At 39.2% G+C, this 16,979-nt stretch overlaps 1 protein-coding gene across 18 annotated transcripts in view; it reads right to left on the bottom strand.

Moving 5' to 3' along the window:
* Nucleotides 1-2,605: 2,605 nt before the first annotated feature.
* LOC128733200 (afadin) overlaps nucleotides 2,606-16,979 on the bottom strand; it is a 102,061-nt gene continuing 87,687 nt past the window's right edge. For all 18 annotated transcript variants that reach the window (XM_053826884.1, XM_053826880.1, XM_053826883.1 and 15 more), the window contains 4 exons: nucleotides 8,875-9,001; nucleotides 6,553-8,809; nucleotides 4,716-4,834; nucleotides 2,606-4,653 (listed from right to left, as the gene is read on the bottom strand). In XM_053826884.1, coding sequence (XP_053682859.1) covers nucleotides 4,473-4,653; nucleotides 4,716-4,834; nucleotides 6,553-8,809; nucleotides 8,875-9,001 — 2,684 coding nt within the window. In that variant the 3' untranslated portion in view covers nucleotides 2,606-4,472. The remainder of the gene's footprint in view (nucleotides 4,654-4,715; nucleotides 4,835-6,552; nucleotides 8,810-8,874; nucleotides 9,002-16,979) is intronic.

Genomic DNA, 16,979 nt, shown 5'->3' on the forward strand with positions numbered 1-16,979 from the left:
CAATAATTCCCCGCCGGGTGCGAACCAATTATTATCTTAATTAACCTTGAGAGCGAACTAGAGAAAACTAAAAATGACAGGCAACACAAATTTTGCGCTTTATCTTCGACTCATTTTATGCCGGATGAGCTGAACAGCTGTTAAGAAGAGTTGAATCGCTGCTGCTTAACAGCTCCGATCCGCTCACTAGTACGAGCTGATTTGCACATCTTTAATCGACACCATCAACTAAACATCTACTAAACCCTCTCGGCACCTCAATAGAAAGGGAGTCCTATTCATGTCATGGACCGCTTAATCCGCAGAAGACAGAAGAGCATTAAAACACATCAATACTAGATGGCACTCATAAAACCGTTGATCCTCTCAACCTAAGAAAGGGTTCGACATCCATAATGAATTCGGGGGAAAATGTTAGGAAGCTTTAATTGTGATCTCATTTACTGTGCTATAGCATTGAACTATTAAGCGATTATATAGTTAGGAGGTTTAAAAAATGTGATTTTTCTAGAATTTTTCTAGAGAAACCCCTTATTAAAGTGAAAATTTGTATACATCTTACAGTAGTTTTTGGCTGTATTTAAACATATCTTGTTTATGAAAAAAGCTATTTAAATAGCTGCTATAGTTAATCTCCTGGAACTCTTCTAAAATGAGGCGTCTTACGGTGAGCACGATATCTTTGGACTGAATCATCGGCAATCGAAAATCCAAAAAGGAATCGGTAATAAAATTTATTATCTATAGATTGATCGAGGGATTTATCAAAATAATAATTTTCGACGAAATAGCGGCTTCTTAAACATACAAAATCGATTTTTGGGATAAATTTTATTCTTAAAATGTTCATAAAATAAAAAATATTAATCGGTGAGGAAAAACATTCGATTATTCTCTAGAATATATCCATAGAACACAAAGTTTGAAGTGATTCGGTTCAGCCGTTTTCGAGAAACCTTGCTCTCCGGTTTTGAAAAACACGCGTTCGAGTTTCGCGATCCGTCGTCAATTGCTCTAACACGTCCTTACAATTATGCGAATAACTCCGTTAATATTTGCCGGACTGGCATGAAGTTTGCTGTGTGCATGCTTAAATATATATATATATAGAGTAAGGAGGGGTAAAAGTGCGATGCGGGTAGAAGTGCGATTCAATGATTTATCGGTGCAGATTCCGAGTAAATTTTCTACATTGGCATGGATGGGTGACTACTTTGACAGCTTGAATCTAACGTAAACTTTGGTTGCTTACGAAGCATAGTTGCTGAATTATGTGCAAGTGTTATTTTGGGGCGGTTTTGATGTAATTTTTCGTTATACGGTAAATACGATATCGACAGGAGGATATTACTTGTTGAATATTTGTGGCGAAAATAATTTACGAAAAATATTTCACTTTTCCGTAATTTAATCTAACGCCGTCAAGCGCCTAGCGGGGTAAAAGTTCGATTCACGGACGGGGCAAAAGTGCGATTCATGGACGAGGCAAAAATGTAGAGCTAATTATATACAGCTTTAGGAACTATATTACAGATACTAGAATTGAAAGATCTGCAGAAAACTGTGTGCTCTACAGATGTTGGCCGAAGAAAAACAATGTGTTTCCGCTGATGAAACAAAAAACAAACGTTTGGAAAAGCTTCGATCTAACGGAGGCTGCAATACACCAGCGCAAAATAGAAAAGGTGCAAATTGAAAATATTCCTTACCGAAATAAAACGCAGATTGAAGATAATATGGTTTTGTTAGCTACTGCTGGGCTAATTTCATGGATTCTAGCTTCGAACTTTTGCCCCGCGGTATTCGCACTTTTGCCCCGTTAGTGGGGTAAAAGTGCGAATCTGCACTTGATCAGAAGAAAGAAGAATTTATTTTGCAAAACACTATTACCGCAGATGATTTATAGTTGAATGTTAAGACATTGAGTTACTGCATCACTATAAAATATATTATGTTGTTGTCCTTCTTTATATCTCACGAAAATTGATGACAACTTCAAACATCGCACTTATGCCCCGCCCTACTCTATACACTTTGATCACTAAATAAACAGAAAATCAATTTTTCGACAATTCTAACTGTATATAACCCCTGAAGCATTACTATTAACATACGTTAATGCACTAAACATTTCACGTTTTCGCACGAGACGTCAATTTCGATCAGTTTCTAATAGAACTTCGATGCAAACTGTTGAACGTAAGGGATGGTTGTATGCTTGATGAACATATTTTACGTTTAAGACATCAAATTGGTTGAGGTTGACATAAAGAAAACAGTTCGTGATGGGAACGGCCCAGTCTAGTTGATTCAGTCAGACTGCCGGTGGTAGTCTATTCATTGCACTATTCACGTATTCTTGGCGAATGTCGAGGCCCCGTTTGAAGTTAAAGACGATGACAAACATGCATTTTGTCCGGCAATTCACTTTATGCTATGGTTACATGATGCGCTATTTGTCCGCAGCTTTATTAGATGTACTTTTAGCGGTACAATGAATAGTTTGATCTGCTATTCAAATAGCTTTCCAGGAAACACTATATTTAACAATATTTCACAATATTTGACAGACAGATGCGCATGAAATTTCAGAATAATTGTGATTTATTTTCAAGCGTCTTAGTAGAAATCGCGAATAGAGGAGACAAAATTGAAAAAAATACTTTTACTTCTGCTATATTCCATTTCTAGACATTTACAGATACGCGTAATTCGGTTGCGGCTCGAAGCCTTGTTCAGTGTTCAGTCGAACCACTCCAATGTAATACCGACCGTATTTGGATGCATTACCTGAAGGTGCTGGGAATTAGGACGTACTTGTTTTTCTTGTCACTCTCACTCATAATCCTGAATTTTCTCTCAAATAAACCAATGTAATAACATATGTATGGTTGTTGTATTTTCTGTTAAAGTAGTGAATGTTAGTTATTGTGTTTATCTAAATCCTATTAAAAATCTACTATGAGTTATTATACGCTATCATCTGATAAATATTGAAAATGTATTACATTTGTGTTGCTTGAATCGCATGTGCATCGCTAAGTGTTTTTCGCGTGTTGTGTATTATTGATCAATAAACACTCTTACTATTAAAGAATATGTCTGTATGTTTGTTGTCTTCGTGTAAAATGATTTAAAATATTTACTTTGCTGAAAAATGCGTACTACTGCGTATTATCTATTCCATCATTAGTGAATTAGAATCGGGTAAAACTTGCTAGAAACTTTTTGCTAGTAGACTTGCATATAGCCGACATTTAGGGTAATGTAGAAATATTCTTAAAATGCTGCAACAATATACTGTATTATACTTCCTCAACATTTTAGTATTTACCTAGATAATCGTTTCAACGTTCATTCCTTAAATGTACTGTTTTTCTTTGTTTCTATTTCATACTTTCCATGTTTACCTGCGTTCACACGTTTTATGGTCTGTTCAAACATAAAATGCAAAGTTGGAAAACATTTTAATAACATACTCTATAGTACTATACAGTGATTTCTTAAATGTAAACATGTATAAAATGTGTATTCGAATCACACAATGTGTCTGTGACTATTTTAGCGAATGTTAAAGATAGCTTTATTTATTAAACATTAAAATTCAAGTGAGGTTCGGGAAATTGACCATATACCCTAAGATGCATTGCACTCTGGGTAGTCTATGAGCGCTAATTGGGGTAGGGCAAAGTACACATTATAACTTCCTCGTATCAACTCTCGTATGCGTTGTTTAGGTCACTTATTTGAAACAGTTGTGATACAAAATAACTATCATTCTAGTCAAAATAGGACTTCGATACGAATCACTTCAACATCTGTTTGTAGAAAGGGTATTTCTCTGTACTTGTTCCACACTTTACCACAGTTTCGTTTGCTACACTTGTTATGTGGGAATAAAGCCTATTACTTATACAAGTTATTATCTATTTACGCCTTTGCTTGAAATACACATCTTTCAATAAAACACGTCTAGTATATGCGCAAAAGTTGTAAGAATTAATATATCTCTTGTTTTTTGGTCCAATGGGTTCCTTACTAGTGAGCTTATCACTTCCATGTTTTTCCTAATCACCATAATTGAGGGGTTAATCCGTATGTTGCCGGTCTTACATCAAGAGACGTTAGTTTCGTTTTACAGTAATAAGATAGAGCTGTCTGTTTATTTTTCATTTTGTAAGAATTTCCTCGTATAAACACTTCTAAAAAAATAATAACAAAATGCGCACCATAATCCCTAACGTGTTTGTCATTACAAACCAATGCTCCTGATTCAACTAAATGTATACAAAATAACCGATTTACGCAATAATCGCGTAATGTCCTAAAGTACTTAAAAATAACTTTTCAATTTTTTACTCTAAAACAAATACAATACTCTTACTCTCTTGATAGCGTTTGGTTTCACACCAAATATTTATATAGAGTCTGAAGGAAATTTACTCTACTTATATACGTTTAAACTTCGATTTTTAGTGCACGGCATCGATGTCACGCTGGGCGCGGGAAATTTTAAGTTTATCCTTCGGCGTATTGTTCTCTCCTGATTCTAGTGCAAACATTTTCATTTTCTCTTTGAAGGACAACTTCTCCGGTACTGGTTCGGATTTTTGCTTTTGCTGTTGTTCGGCTAGCCGACGAGTGCGGGGATCACTGAAAAAGTAAGACATTCAAGCAAAGGGATAATTTTTGGAACAAATTTTTTAAAAACCTACCGATACACTTCTTGCGCACCAATCACACCTGGAGTGGCTTGCATTTGAATATTCCAACTTTCCGCCTCAGGCGTAGTAGGTGTGTGCAGCATGGCAGGCATGGTCTCATCAATGAAGCGCTGCAAACCGCGAGGAGAATAGTAGCAAAGACACACGTGAGTTCAGGATTATAGCACAATATAAAGCTTGTTTTTCGAAAGTGGCGCCTCGCGTGGTGACGTTGTGAGTTATGCGAAAGAGCATTCATGCTATAAAATCATGTCCAGTGTTGCTTGTTTGGTTGGAAGGCAACGGTTTGACATCAGCAATAGACAGACAAAATTGAATTTACAAATTAATTTATCAATTTACTTCCTTGTGCCGCCAGAAGCCATTTTACTGACGATTATTTAGAAACAGGTAGGTGGGGTAGGTGGTGCGAACTTGAGCGCCTGTACCCCAGGGAAGGGGCGGCTTAAACAGCGACTATCTCGGAGCGAGTGGCTGAATATGATATGCTGAATCCCGCAAGGTCCATCGGCAGACCATCGGCGGGATATAGGTTTTGCGACCCCGGTAAAGTAGTATACCGAAACGCTCACAAACAACGAAAAAGGAAATACCGAACAGATCAATCGGTACAGGACACGACGAAGAAGAAGGAAGCGATCAATGGATGATTGGGAACTCGGTGCCTGGAATGTCTGAACTCTTCATGGACCTGCACGAGCAGACTTGCTTGCTCGAGAGCTACATCAACTCCACCACTCGCTGCTATTTACGAAGTTTGATAGCTAAGTTCTAAAAAAAAGTGTGGCGGTAGAGAGGCAGAACGTGGGGTCGGTTTCGTAGTGTTGGGAAAACAAAAGCAACCAGTCATCGTTATGACCGTATATGTGTGCTGAGAATTAAGGGCAAATTCTTCATCTACAGCCTAATCAACGAAACGCACCGACAAATGATAAATCCGATGATGCTAAAGACGAGTTCTAACAGGCTTGAGAAGGCCCATGAAGAGTGCCCACAACATGACGTGAAAATTATCATCGAAGATGCAAAAGCGCAGATCGAAACGGAGGAATTCTTCCGTTCTGTCATTGGAAGAGATAGCCTTCACCTGTCGACCGGTGATAACGGGCTGTGGCTCATAAATGGCGCGCGTCCAGAGGAATGGCCATCTGTAGCAGCTACTTTCCATGTCTGAATATTCGGAAACACGCCTGGAAGCATGCAAATGGAGACTGTAGGATACAAATCGATCATGTCATCAATAATCCACCCCTATTCTGTATTTCGAACGAATCTTTATTTCGTTCGACTTGTTTCGAACAAGATGTTTGCCCATTTGATTTTGCTGGCGGAAATTTCGTTCGAAAAAACTTTCGTTCGAAATACTAATCGCTTCGAAATATAGAATAGCGGTGATCATGTCGACACTTTTCGGATGTCATCGATGTACGGTCTTTTCGGGGACCAAATATCGACTCTGACCACTGTCTTGTCGTGTGTAAAATTCGCACGAAGAGGACGCTACGTTTCAACATCCAGCGGTTGACGGCAAATGGCGCGGCAGCGGAACACTTTCTGGTGTATTGTACATGATTAACGAATCGCAGGACAGCAAGAAGAAAATATAAGTGAGTTGTAGAGGAACCTCATGCCATTGAAACAACTGCGAGAGAGGTTGTCTTAACGATAACACATCATAACGATGATATGATTTAGACACCTCAATGAAAAAATTTCATAATCAAGCTAACTTAAAATATAGGTACTTGAAATTCAATGGAACTGGATCGAGTTTTGCACAATTTAATATTGTTCTGGACTAGCAAAATTCTGCTGTATATATACTTACATCAGGATCTGGCCGCTCCATGATGGTTCCCAATGCACCCTGTTCTGTCGTTCCACTACTGCCTATTAAATGTCCAGCCTCAGTGTAGCTACTTCCAATGTTACTGGTGTTTCCGGAGAAAAATCCGCCACCGTTGTTGTTGTTTAGTAGATTAGCAGCGGCATCCTCGTCGTGGAACGAAACGCGCTTGTTGTCCCTAAATGCGGCACCAGCCAGGCTAGCAGCGCTGTAGTTGTTATTGATACTATTACTCGAGCTTACCGGAGCATTGCCTAGGGTGGGTGTTATTCCAAAGTTAGGCAGTATAGCCCCAGATGTTGGAGCAGTTGTCAAGAGATTGTTGCTGTGTCTTCCAAGTGTGTTGTTGTTATTACTGTTGTTATTGATGATATTTTGCTGTTGTTGTTGTTGTTGTTGTTGTTGATGGTCTGTCATAATCATGTTTGTGTTGTTAAATGTTAGCTTTGTAGCACTGTTGCGAATCTTTTGCTGTTGGGACATTATTACATATGAGCTATTACGTTCTGGAGGTGGTGGAGGAGGGGCCGTCCCTTGAAGGTCATTAATAAGTGCATCTTGAGGATAACCATTCGACTGACTTTCGGTAGTTTCTTCTTCTCCCTGATCGATCAGACTCATTTGGCCCATATCAATGGCCATTTGAGACAGCATCTGATTTGCATTGGTGTTGTTCATTGTGATTTCACTGAGATTAAGCTGCTTATCGTGATGAGCGAAACTAGCTGATTTTACAGTACTCTTTGAGGGAGATGACGGAGTACTATTGTTATGCTTAAGGATGCTCTTCGGTTGAATTGATGCACTAGCGGAAGCGACCTGCTGCTGGAAACTCGCGATAGTGTTTGCTACGGTGTTTGTAGATTGACCCTCATTATAAGCTGTTTCGGAGCCCTGCGTCGGAGCAGGCTTAATGTCGACTTGCTTCATCTTGGTTAACGGTGCCGAAATTGTGCTTTGCGGTTGTGTAAGTCTTAATACTTCTTGAACTCCCGAGGAGTCTTTCCCATAGGGGGAAGAATCATTATCAAAATCGGCATCCTCCTCCATAGCACGTTTTTCGAAATCACGATCGAGCATCAGCGTGCGCAACTGTTCATCCTGCTGGAGCGATCGCTGAGGCATAGATTGTAACTCCGCAATTTGCTGATCCCTCCATGCCCGCATTTGTTCCCGGCGCATTTCCGTTTCTTTTTCCTTTTCTTCTCGTTCCCAAGGATTGCTTCCCGGAGTGATATTTTTAGACTGCTGTGGCACTGTTGGATAGAAACCAACTTTTGGAGGATCGGATGAACTGTACGCATTAATGGTGGAACTAGTATTAGTGCCTGGTGTAGTTTTGAACAGAGGGTGTGTATTAGTTGGAGGTAAAGGAGGGTGTTCTTGATCTGATGTCCCAGGACGTAGATGCGGTTTCGGTGCTGTCGTTGGAGGCAGTTGCTGCTTATGAGAAGCAAGTGGAGTACTTGGATGAGGACTAGTACCACTGTAGCTAAGCTGCTGCGGCATGGAGGGGGATGGCATCATAGAAGAATCTTGATTTTGGGGACGCTGCTGCGGAGGTGCAGGTTGATTGCGTCGTTTGATCAGCTCATTCATCTCTGCTATCTTCGCTTGACCGCGAAGTAGCGAGGCTTGCTGTTGTTGCTGCTGTTGTTGTTCATTCAGATACAATTGTGGTGACATCATTGGGCTGGCATTTTGGTAGCCAATGCCGCCACTTGCAATCATATTGACATTCTGCATGCTCTGACTCGCTGATAGGCCACCAGGGTGCTGAGTCGAGTGCTGATGAGGCTGCTGCGTCGATTGTTGTTGTTGGAAGGAATGGGCGATATTGGGCATCGACGGGGCCATTATTTGATTCAATCGGAGGCTTTGTTGTCCTTGTGATTCGCGCACGAAATTGTTTCCGTTGGGCTGTTGTTGGTGCTGTTGCTGTATTTTTTGGAAACGATTGTTTATCGTACCAGAACCGGCAGCAGCGGTGAGGTTCGGGTGTGATATATTAGTACTGATGGCTTGCTGATGCTGCGGTTGGTTAGGCATTGCGTACGACATCGAGCTGGTTGGTGTTGTTAACAATAAGGTATTTGGATTGGTATTATTATTGCTATTAAAATAGGCAGATGCTGGACGGCTTAGGAGCGGCTGCTGCTGTGTTTGCTGCAGGCTGCTATTTCCACTGCTAATTGATGCACCCGGTGAATTGAGTGATGTTTGTAATGGCATAGGAGGTCTTCAATAATTTAAAAAAAAGGTAAGAATATAACAAGAATCTGAACATAACATAAACAATTTTACCTTTCGCCCAAGTTGGGATGACTTTGATTCTGTGCACGATAAACACTAAGATTTTGATAAAATCCTTGATCTTGACTGCTCCCTCCCGCTAGGTTATGGATGCTGCGAGATTTGTTTGCTGAAGATCCTAAAAAGTTAACTTTCAATATCATTTGTTCAACCCAAAGTATATACTTTTGTGCATTTTTTGGTGGTTTGCACCTAGCATCGGAACTGAACTCTGGTTTGGCATTAATTGTTGTTGGTGAACTTATTACAAACTTGCATAAATAGGTACACAAAATATATGTTGCAACAGAACATGGTATTTATATTACGGAAGCAATGTGGGTGCAACCCTTTGTTAGTATGAGATCAAGTGCTGCATATGAATACTGAGAGAGCTGTGATATGTAACATTGTTGGAATGGAGGAAATCATGTTGGTATAATAAGGGCAAATACACTTTTTAAAGAAAACTGTCAGTACTGTTTTCAATTTGATCCTTACCAATATTGCCAACGTGATGTAAGGCAGGAACTGATTTGCTGTTGATTAATTGTTGCCCAGAGGATGTAGGTATGGGTGGTTTACTAGGGTCGCTGGTGCCTATGCGTGTCATGTCTCGTTCGGACATTCCTCTGCCACCTGAATTTGAAATAACGAATTTCATAACGAACACGGTTTATGGCAAATGTGCTGGGCTGTGAGCCAGTAAGTGTTGGAAAATACTTGTGAAACTTTGAAAGTAAAACATTGAACTGAACTAGTAACAAATGCATGCAAAATTATTAACCTACTTTTCATTCACTAGGAGACGTCTGATTCCGGTATGAGTTAAGACTTATTTCTACCAGATTAAATATGCTATAAACTATCAGCAACGAAGCATCAGTAACCAAATTCTTTAGACTCGTTCGTTATTTAATCAGTGTTAAAGCAACTAAAATTACTAATCGTACTACTAACATCGTTGAAGCTAATCATTATCAAAACTACAGGTTAAACCGTCAATTTTGCGAAAAATCTGTATTTTCATCAACTATTTTACTTTATAATATCTCACTTATTTGTACATACTACGTTATCTACTACCATCGAGATGAATCACATGCCTATTAGTAAAATAAAATTCACTTTAAACACCACTGATTTAAACCCCTTTCAAGTATTTTACACTTTACGTAAAACTTATCGCTTAAAAATTAGTAACATCTAATCAGAAAGCTTTCACAAAAACGACAATATTACAAAAGGAATATTACGTTATCTTGTGGGGTTGTATGGTAGTTTGCAATCTCGTGGTGTAACCTGGCACACGCCAGAAAAACTATTCAACAAGGCGTCTGTACCGCAGCTTAGTAGTAGTTAAAAAAACAATCAGCATCATCAGAGATGACCATGGGAAGGAAGATTGACAAATTTTACCGCTGCTAGTAGAGGCAGCTAGCTGTTCACGCTTCCATTGGATTGATCGCGATGAAGTAGGTAGGTACGACGGTGGAAAACAACAAAAGCAAAACAAAGCCTCAGAGGGCGAAAAACGTGAAGAACTAGGCCAGAAATCGCATGCTCACTGCGATTACGTGTCACAACGAGCAGATACAGATACAAGAAAGCCAGAGTTGATGAAAGCAGAATCCATCTTCCGAAAGAGCGCGAGTACACAGCGCACGTGCTCACCAGTGCGGCGCAGAAGAGCGTCAGAAGATCTCGGGAATATTTATTTAACGATAAAAACGGCTGCTTACTGTCACACTATGGTTGAAGCCAGGTGCAAATAGCGTTGCCAAATATTGCTCGATGGGATCCAGACATGCAGGAACAGGAAAGGATTCAGAGTGATGACCAAGTCAGGACATAAACAGCGAGCTGAAAACCTGTTTCGTGGCTGGGAAGGATGGCATCTTGGTCGAATTTCAAGACGCGAGCGACTGCACGATATGATCCACTGAATTATATGAAGACTAACAATTGCAATGGGGTTACGTAATGTAAATAAACCGAGTAAGAGTTCATATACCTATGCTAGTCCTGAGACAAGACGTGTCAACTTATTCATAACTTTTGGTAAAACTGCTTGGTAACGTGTGAAAAGTATCGAAAGTTTGCTGAAAAGAAGACAAAGAAGTCACGTGTCGTCACAGTGCTAATCCAGAAAGGAATAACTTGCATATTGGGCATTTTGGCAATTGTTTGTCTTCATATTAAGCAGGTAGCTGCTGTGTGGATGGACAAATGCCAGAGGACTGGCTGGAAAGTGCTATTTGCTTTAGTGTTTACTCTGACAGATCAGGAAGTGTAGCCTGCAAGCTCCCCATCTCTATTGAGTTCGAGCACTCAAAATCATGCGTACCAATGCCACAGAGAAGAGATATCCATTCAAGAACAAATTTTTCGGGAATTCTTGGATAAAATTTCAAATTAAAAACACCTAATACGCTAGCGTCACCACCACTATAGTTTCCCAACTAATTTGGCATAAGTTTTATCCAAGTGGGGACCTTTTGCTTGGATGTCTTTTCTTTGTGCTAATGCAATGGCGGGGGATTAGATGCTTTAGAGCCGTAGAAGGGGCTGGAATTAGGATATGCGTTCTCAAACTTTTAATTCAACATTCCTCTCGAAGGTGTAGTGCGAAGATCAAATGTGTAAATAACGACACCATTCTTACGAAATCTCGCATGCTTGTTGGTGCTGTAGATTACATCCATATCATTAGGAGGGTTGCCAAGGAGAGGTTCAAGCTTTTTAAGAGGTCAGTTACGAGCTTGGGACTCATTGACGACTAGTTGGTAGGAAAAGTCTTTGAATTAGTTATTTATACACACTCATGGTATGTGACAATGGTGTGGACGTAATATTTAACGACGAGTTGCAGTATTGGATAGGAACTATGTAACCAGTTGAGGTCCTGTTGTTTTGAAAACTCGCGCAAAAGTAGCGTTGTGTAAAATTCTTATCCATTCTTTTACGGCCATGTTGCATGGAACAGGATCAACCTGTGCCAGGAGTTTTTGAGAGTAAGGTGCATTCAATGCTTGACAGTATACTGGTAGACGGATTGTGGCGCCGACGAATTGTAATTGTAATAGTAGGTATACGAACATACAGAGATAGTGAAGGTAATACAACGTGACAGACTGTTGTAGTGAAATGGACCCGAGGCAGTATGCCTAACGAAAGAGCAGTCGAATATATTTCCGAAATAAACCAAGAGGTCGTTAACTCTAGACCTCTTATCTATCTCCTGGGATAGACCTCTCATCTAGCAACAGACGCGGATGAGGAAGATGCACGATTGAAGTTGTTGAAGAACGGTTGCCCAACACCAACGATACTGAACAACTAGATGGAAGCAGAAGATCGGTAACGATAACGCCAGAAAAATGAATATTTCCATTAACTAAAATTTATAAAGCATTTTGTTTGGAAGCTAACTTACGAAATCAATCATTGTTTATTTTGCAGGTTATATTACATAGGTTGCTCGATAAATTGTGAGATATAGAAACTATGCCAATAAAAAAGATCTAAAAACACTTTAACTATGTTTTGATGTAACGAAATTTAATCATTAACGTTTGAAGGTAATTTTTTGTGAAAATTCACTTTCATAATTTTACCAATATTCTTATTAGAAATATGGGGAATAGTAGCAGAATTGAAGGAAAGCCCCACAGATATTTTTCACGTCTTTCCGTAAGTTCTTCTAAGACGCTAGCAAAAAATTAAGAATTGTTTTGAATGATTTATTGATCTATACCTATAAAAGTGATTGTACAAACTGTACGTTTGTATATATGTTCGGCCATAACTCCAGAGCGCTTTGACCATTCTTAAACTTAGCATACACTTGGCATTAATAAAATCAGCATTGGTGGGTTGACAAAAGGGGTGATAGCTCCCTAACTAGATGGGGAGGACCAAGCAAGAAAAAGTGGTTGCGAGACAAGAAGGCGGGAGGGGTGTTATGAAGGAGGTTATGAGTCCACCGAAGAGGGATATATGAAAAAACAAAGACTTAGTAATAAAGTAATAAAGGTAAAAGGAGCTGACTAGAAAGCACCAACACAGGGGGACGTGGAACGTGAGTATGAATGTATATTCCAGTATCTTATGAGGCAGGAGGAAAGTTTAAATGGCTATAAATGTACTTTTTTATGCATTTGGACTGATAGCAGTGGCAATGACAAGTTTTTTAAAAGGGGGGATAGGGTGGCCATTGGCAAGGGGAAGGTTCAAAAACGAAAAAAAGCCTTTGTCTTCCTTTATAGGGATAACGGAAAAACAGATTTACAAGTGGCTGGTGGACAACAGGGGTGGGGAACTAATAAAGCGAGTGAAAACATTCAAATGAAGAAAAAGGGTTTTGTTTCTTGGATTATGTTCGCTACAATAACAGATGCACAAGTGGCTGTGAGACAAAAGGGCCTCAAGTAAGATCGGCCAATCAGCAACAGTGTGCTGATAAATTCGCTTGGACTTTTGGAGATGAATTTAGAATACCAACCACACGCGATGGCACGATGGCATGAACCAACATGATTGACTGGTTAACCGAATTTAAGGCCGATCGTCGGGCGACCATTAGGACGAATTTTGTAAAGGGTGTTCTAAATCAACTACCCTGCCAAAGGACGTTGATTCTGATACAAGAGTCCATATTGATGGACCATCATATGACAATATCGTGAGACTGAGAAACGTGCGCGCATTATTTTCTTTTCTATATATGGTATATAAACTTGGCCGTTGGAAGGAAACATTTGCGTTGGACACAGCAGAAAAAGTCAAAGTCAAAGAAATCTCATCTCGATTAACTAAACAAAATGTTCAGAATGGCGTGAACATGACCAGCACAGCGCGGAAATACGGTCACCGCACATGCACCCGAAATTATATCTCAAAACTACATTGTCACCGATGGAACCTCTTGCCAGGGTAAGTTGTAAGACTGATGTTGGGTCGAGGAACGAGGTCTAGGGAAGATCAAACTGTTATTTTTTGCCTTTTTCCGACTTGCTAAGAGGAAGATTGATATATCTTGCTCCAACGGAAAAAGTTGAAAAAACATACATACCAGCAATGTAACCATTCGGTTGCATCCATACATAAAACTATATCTCAAAACTTATCGAGTAACCTCTGCACAATTACCTAAGAAGTGTATAAATCTATGCATGTGAGTACAAAACATGTGCTTATGTATTGATAAAACTTGAGATTTGGTACCAATGAAGTACAGTGCCGGAGGTCAGCTTTCGTCCGATGTCGTTTGCGTCTCGTCGTCATCCGGTTGCCCAACGGAATGTATATTCCCGTTAGTATCCTTTATTGCAGCTCGGGATGGTGCATATTGGCGATTAACCGATTTAAGTATTTTGAACAAATTTTGCTGCTTCTTCAGCTGCCGCAGTGTTTGTTTAGGTGGTGAATGACATGGACTAAATGTTTTCAATTTGGTTGATGACTGAGTAGCGCTCAACATCGGATAGCTAGCATTATGAAACAGTTGAAGTCTTATTGGTTTGTTTTCAATGTTCCTGCAATTATTTTTGCAAACTTTGATTTTTCTCAAAATAAAGCCATCGGGCGGTGCATCGCTCCAGGTATTTACGATATGATAGTCGTTCAGATTTGATGTACTTTTGGATAACGGTGTGAATTGTCCATCTACCTTGTTGGCATCTTTTTCGAGGTATTTAGAGAACTTGTTATTGTGTAATATGCTTTCTATGTCGAGATCTTCACTCATAGAGCCAAACTCACTCCACTGTTTGAGCTGGTTTAGGACTTTCTCCTCCTCGAAAGCGGATAATTTGTTGTTGGAAGCGCACATGTCCTTTTCTTCGCCTAAGCTCGTAAGGTTCGGAGTTGACAGAGAACGAGATTTATGCTGGGTCAAACCACCATAACACTCCAGCCAATTGTTGTCCCGCTCTTTCAACGAGTCGAAAAATTTGGTTAATGCTTTGACTTTGCCGTGACCAAACTGAATCGATTCATTGGGCACCGTTGCTTCAAACGCATTTGCAAGGTTTTTGGAGCCATCTGATCCAGACACATTATGGCCAGCAAAGTCTTGCTCTAATATTTTTTTGACCAGTAAGCATGCAGTAGGAACTGGTGACGATGATGGCCGTTCATTGGCTGAAAAATGGAGTGGAGACAAGAAGTTGGGAATCTTCGTGCAGGATATTTTTTATTCTCATAAATAGAGCAATGCTAGATTTAGACTTTTGAACTGTTTGATTACTGATTGTTATGTTACACAAAACGACCTGCTTGAAGTAGTAGGTTTTAATTTCGACAAAAAAGTTTTCTGGTGTAAATTCGGTTGAGTGCAGGTCGAAAATATTCATTTGCATTACTATGTTAAAATTGAGAGCATACGGACTAAGACACTAGCAATACAGGAGAAATTTGCAATCGTATATATATATATATATTCATTTAAATTGTAAACAAAACAGCCAGCATATAATAGTGTACGATTTGAAGGGTGTGGATGAAGTATAATTTATTAATACAAATGACAATTGCAAAAATACACTGGTGAAAACTTTTGCTTAGTACACATTCAAAACATTGCATTATCAAAATCGAAATATGGAAGAATTAATAAAATTACAACTAAAGACTTGTTGGATGCTCTCTCACTTACTTCATTAGCAATAATCTATAATCTACAGTTTTGGCGTGGTGTTGTCTGTATATTTAAACTTTATCGTCATCCGTTTGTGGGTTAATCAGTCATAAAACAGCTCTCCTTTCTGGCAAGATTACCTGCAACACTACTGTTAAAACAATCAGCACCTGATTTGTCAATGAAATCATAATCCGGAAGCAATGTCGAATAGTTCGACATACGTAGCTCACTAGCAGAATCGTTGATGGCACTGTTTTCTTCACTGTTAGTAGCAAAACTTTTCTGAGTTTGTTGAAAGTTTCGAAAGACTGTCTCGGATAGCGATTTGTTTGTTGAAGTACAGTTGTGAGACACATGGTCTCTTATAGTTGCTGCTTGACTCGCATTACTGGTTAAATCGTTGCTTTCTTCTTTTGATGACATTGGATGACTGATGTTGTAATTGACGGATTGATTGTGACTATTTAAATAAAGGCTTTGATTTTTATAACCATCGTCAATATTAGCAGTGCCGGATCTTGCTGTACAAAATTTGAATAAAGGATCACTTGGTAACTTCTTGGTCCCATGGCTATACCGTTCGACATCGTTCAAAATATCATAGGCCTCACTACTGTCCCCAATAGTGCGATGGGTGGTGTCATGGTCATATTTATTAAAATTATTGCTTTCGTTGTTGTTATCAGTAATGATATCAAAGCTGACCGTTTTACGGCACGATGAGTTGCTGCCGCGACGACTGCCAGGATTAATCATTATACTAGCTATGTTGCCAAGTGTGGCACTGTGAGGAGATGTTCTGGTGGTGGAAAATGTACTGGGCACGGTCTGTACTGATGGAAGCTGCTGCTCACTATCTACGGTGGTGTAGAATCTGGTTTCCTAATAGTAAACGATTTGTTGACAACATTAGTATCATTAACGACAAATGTTTTTCAACTGCATTTAAAATCTCACATGAACAATTGTTGGCAACATAATTTATTCTGCGTGAAGAATTAATTCTAATGAATGTAAAACCCATAATATAATTTGAATTGGCCTGTAGTGCTCTATAATTATAAGTATGCATCAATACAAAACTTTTAAGTTTTTTTACTCTAAGATATTCTCAACCCGTGTTATGTACCACGCTCGAGATTTTTTAAGAAAAAATAAAAGAGATTTTCATCGTATCGTTAAATAGAAACTCAATTCCAACAAGATTGATGTAATGCTGTTTCTTCAGGTCCCATAAACACAGTTTGATATTGAAAATTGTGTTGGTAGAGGGAACTTGGTTGTCAAAAATAATTTTAAGAAAATCGCAGTTTAGTTATTTCAAATCTCGGTTTCTCCGTTTATTTTGAATTTAATTCTCTTTTATGTGAACAGAAACGACTATCGTAATCTTAACATCAAATCAATTCTTGAATAAAATTTGATAATGATTTCGTTGATATCGTTTACGTTAAAAATTGAATTATTTGCATGG

Source organism: Sabethes cyaneus, chromosome 1, assembly GCF_943734655.1.
Source record: "Sabethes cyaneus chromosome 1, idSabCyanKW18_F2, whole genome shotgun sequence".
Classification (NCBI taxonomy): domain Eukaryota; kingdom Metazoa; phylum Arthropoda; class Insecta; order Diptera; family Culicidae; genus Sabethes; species Sabethes cyaneus.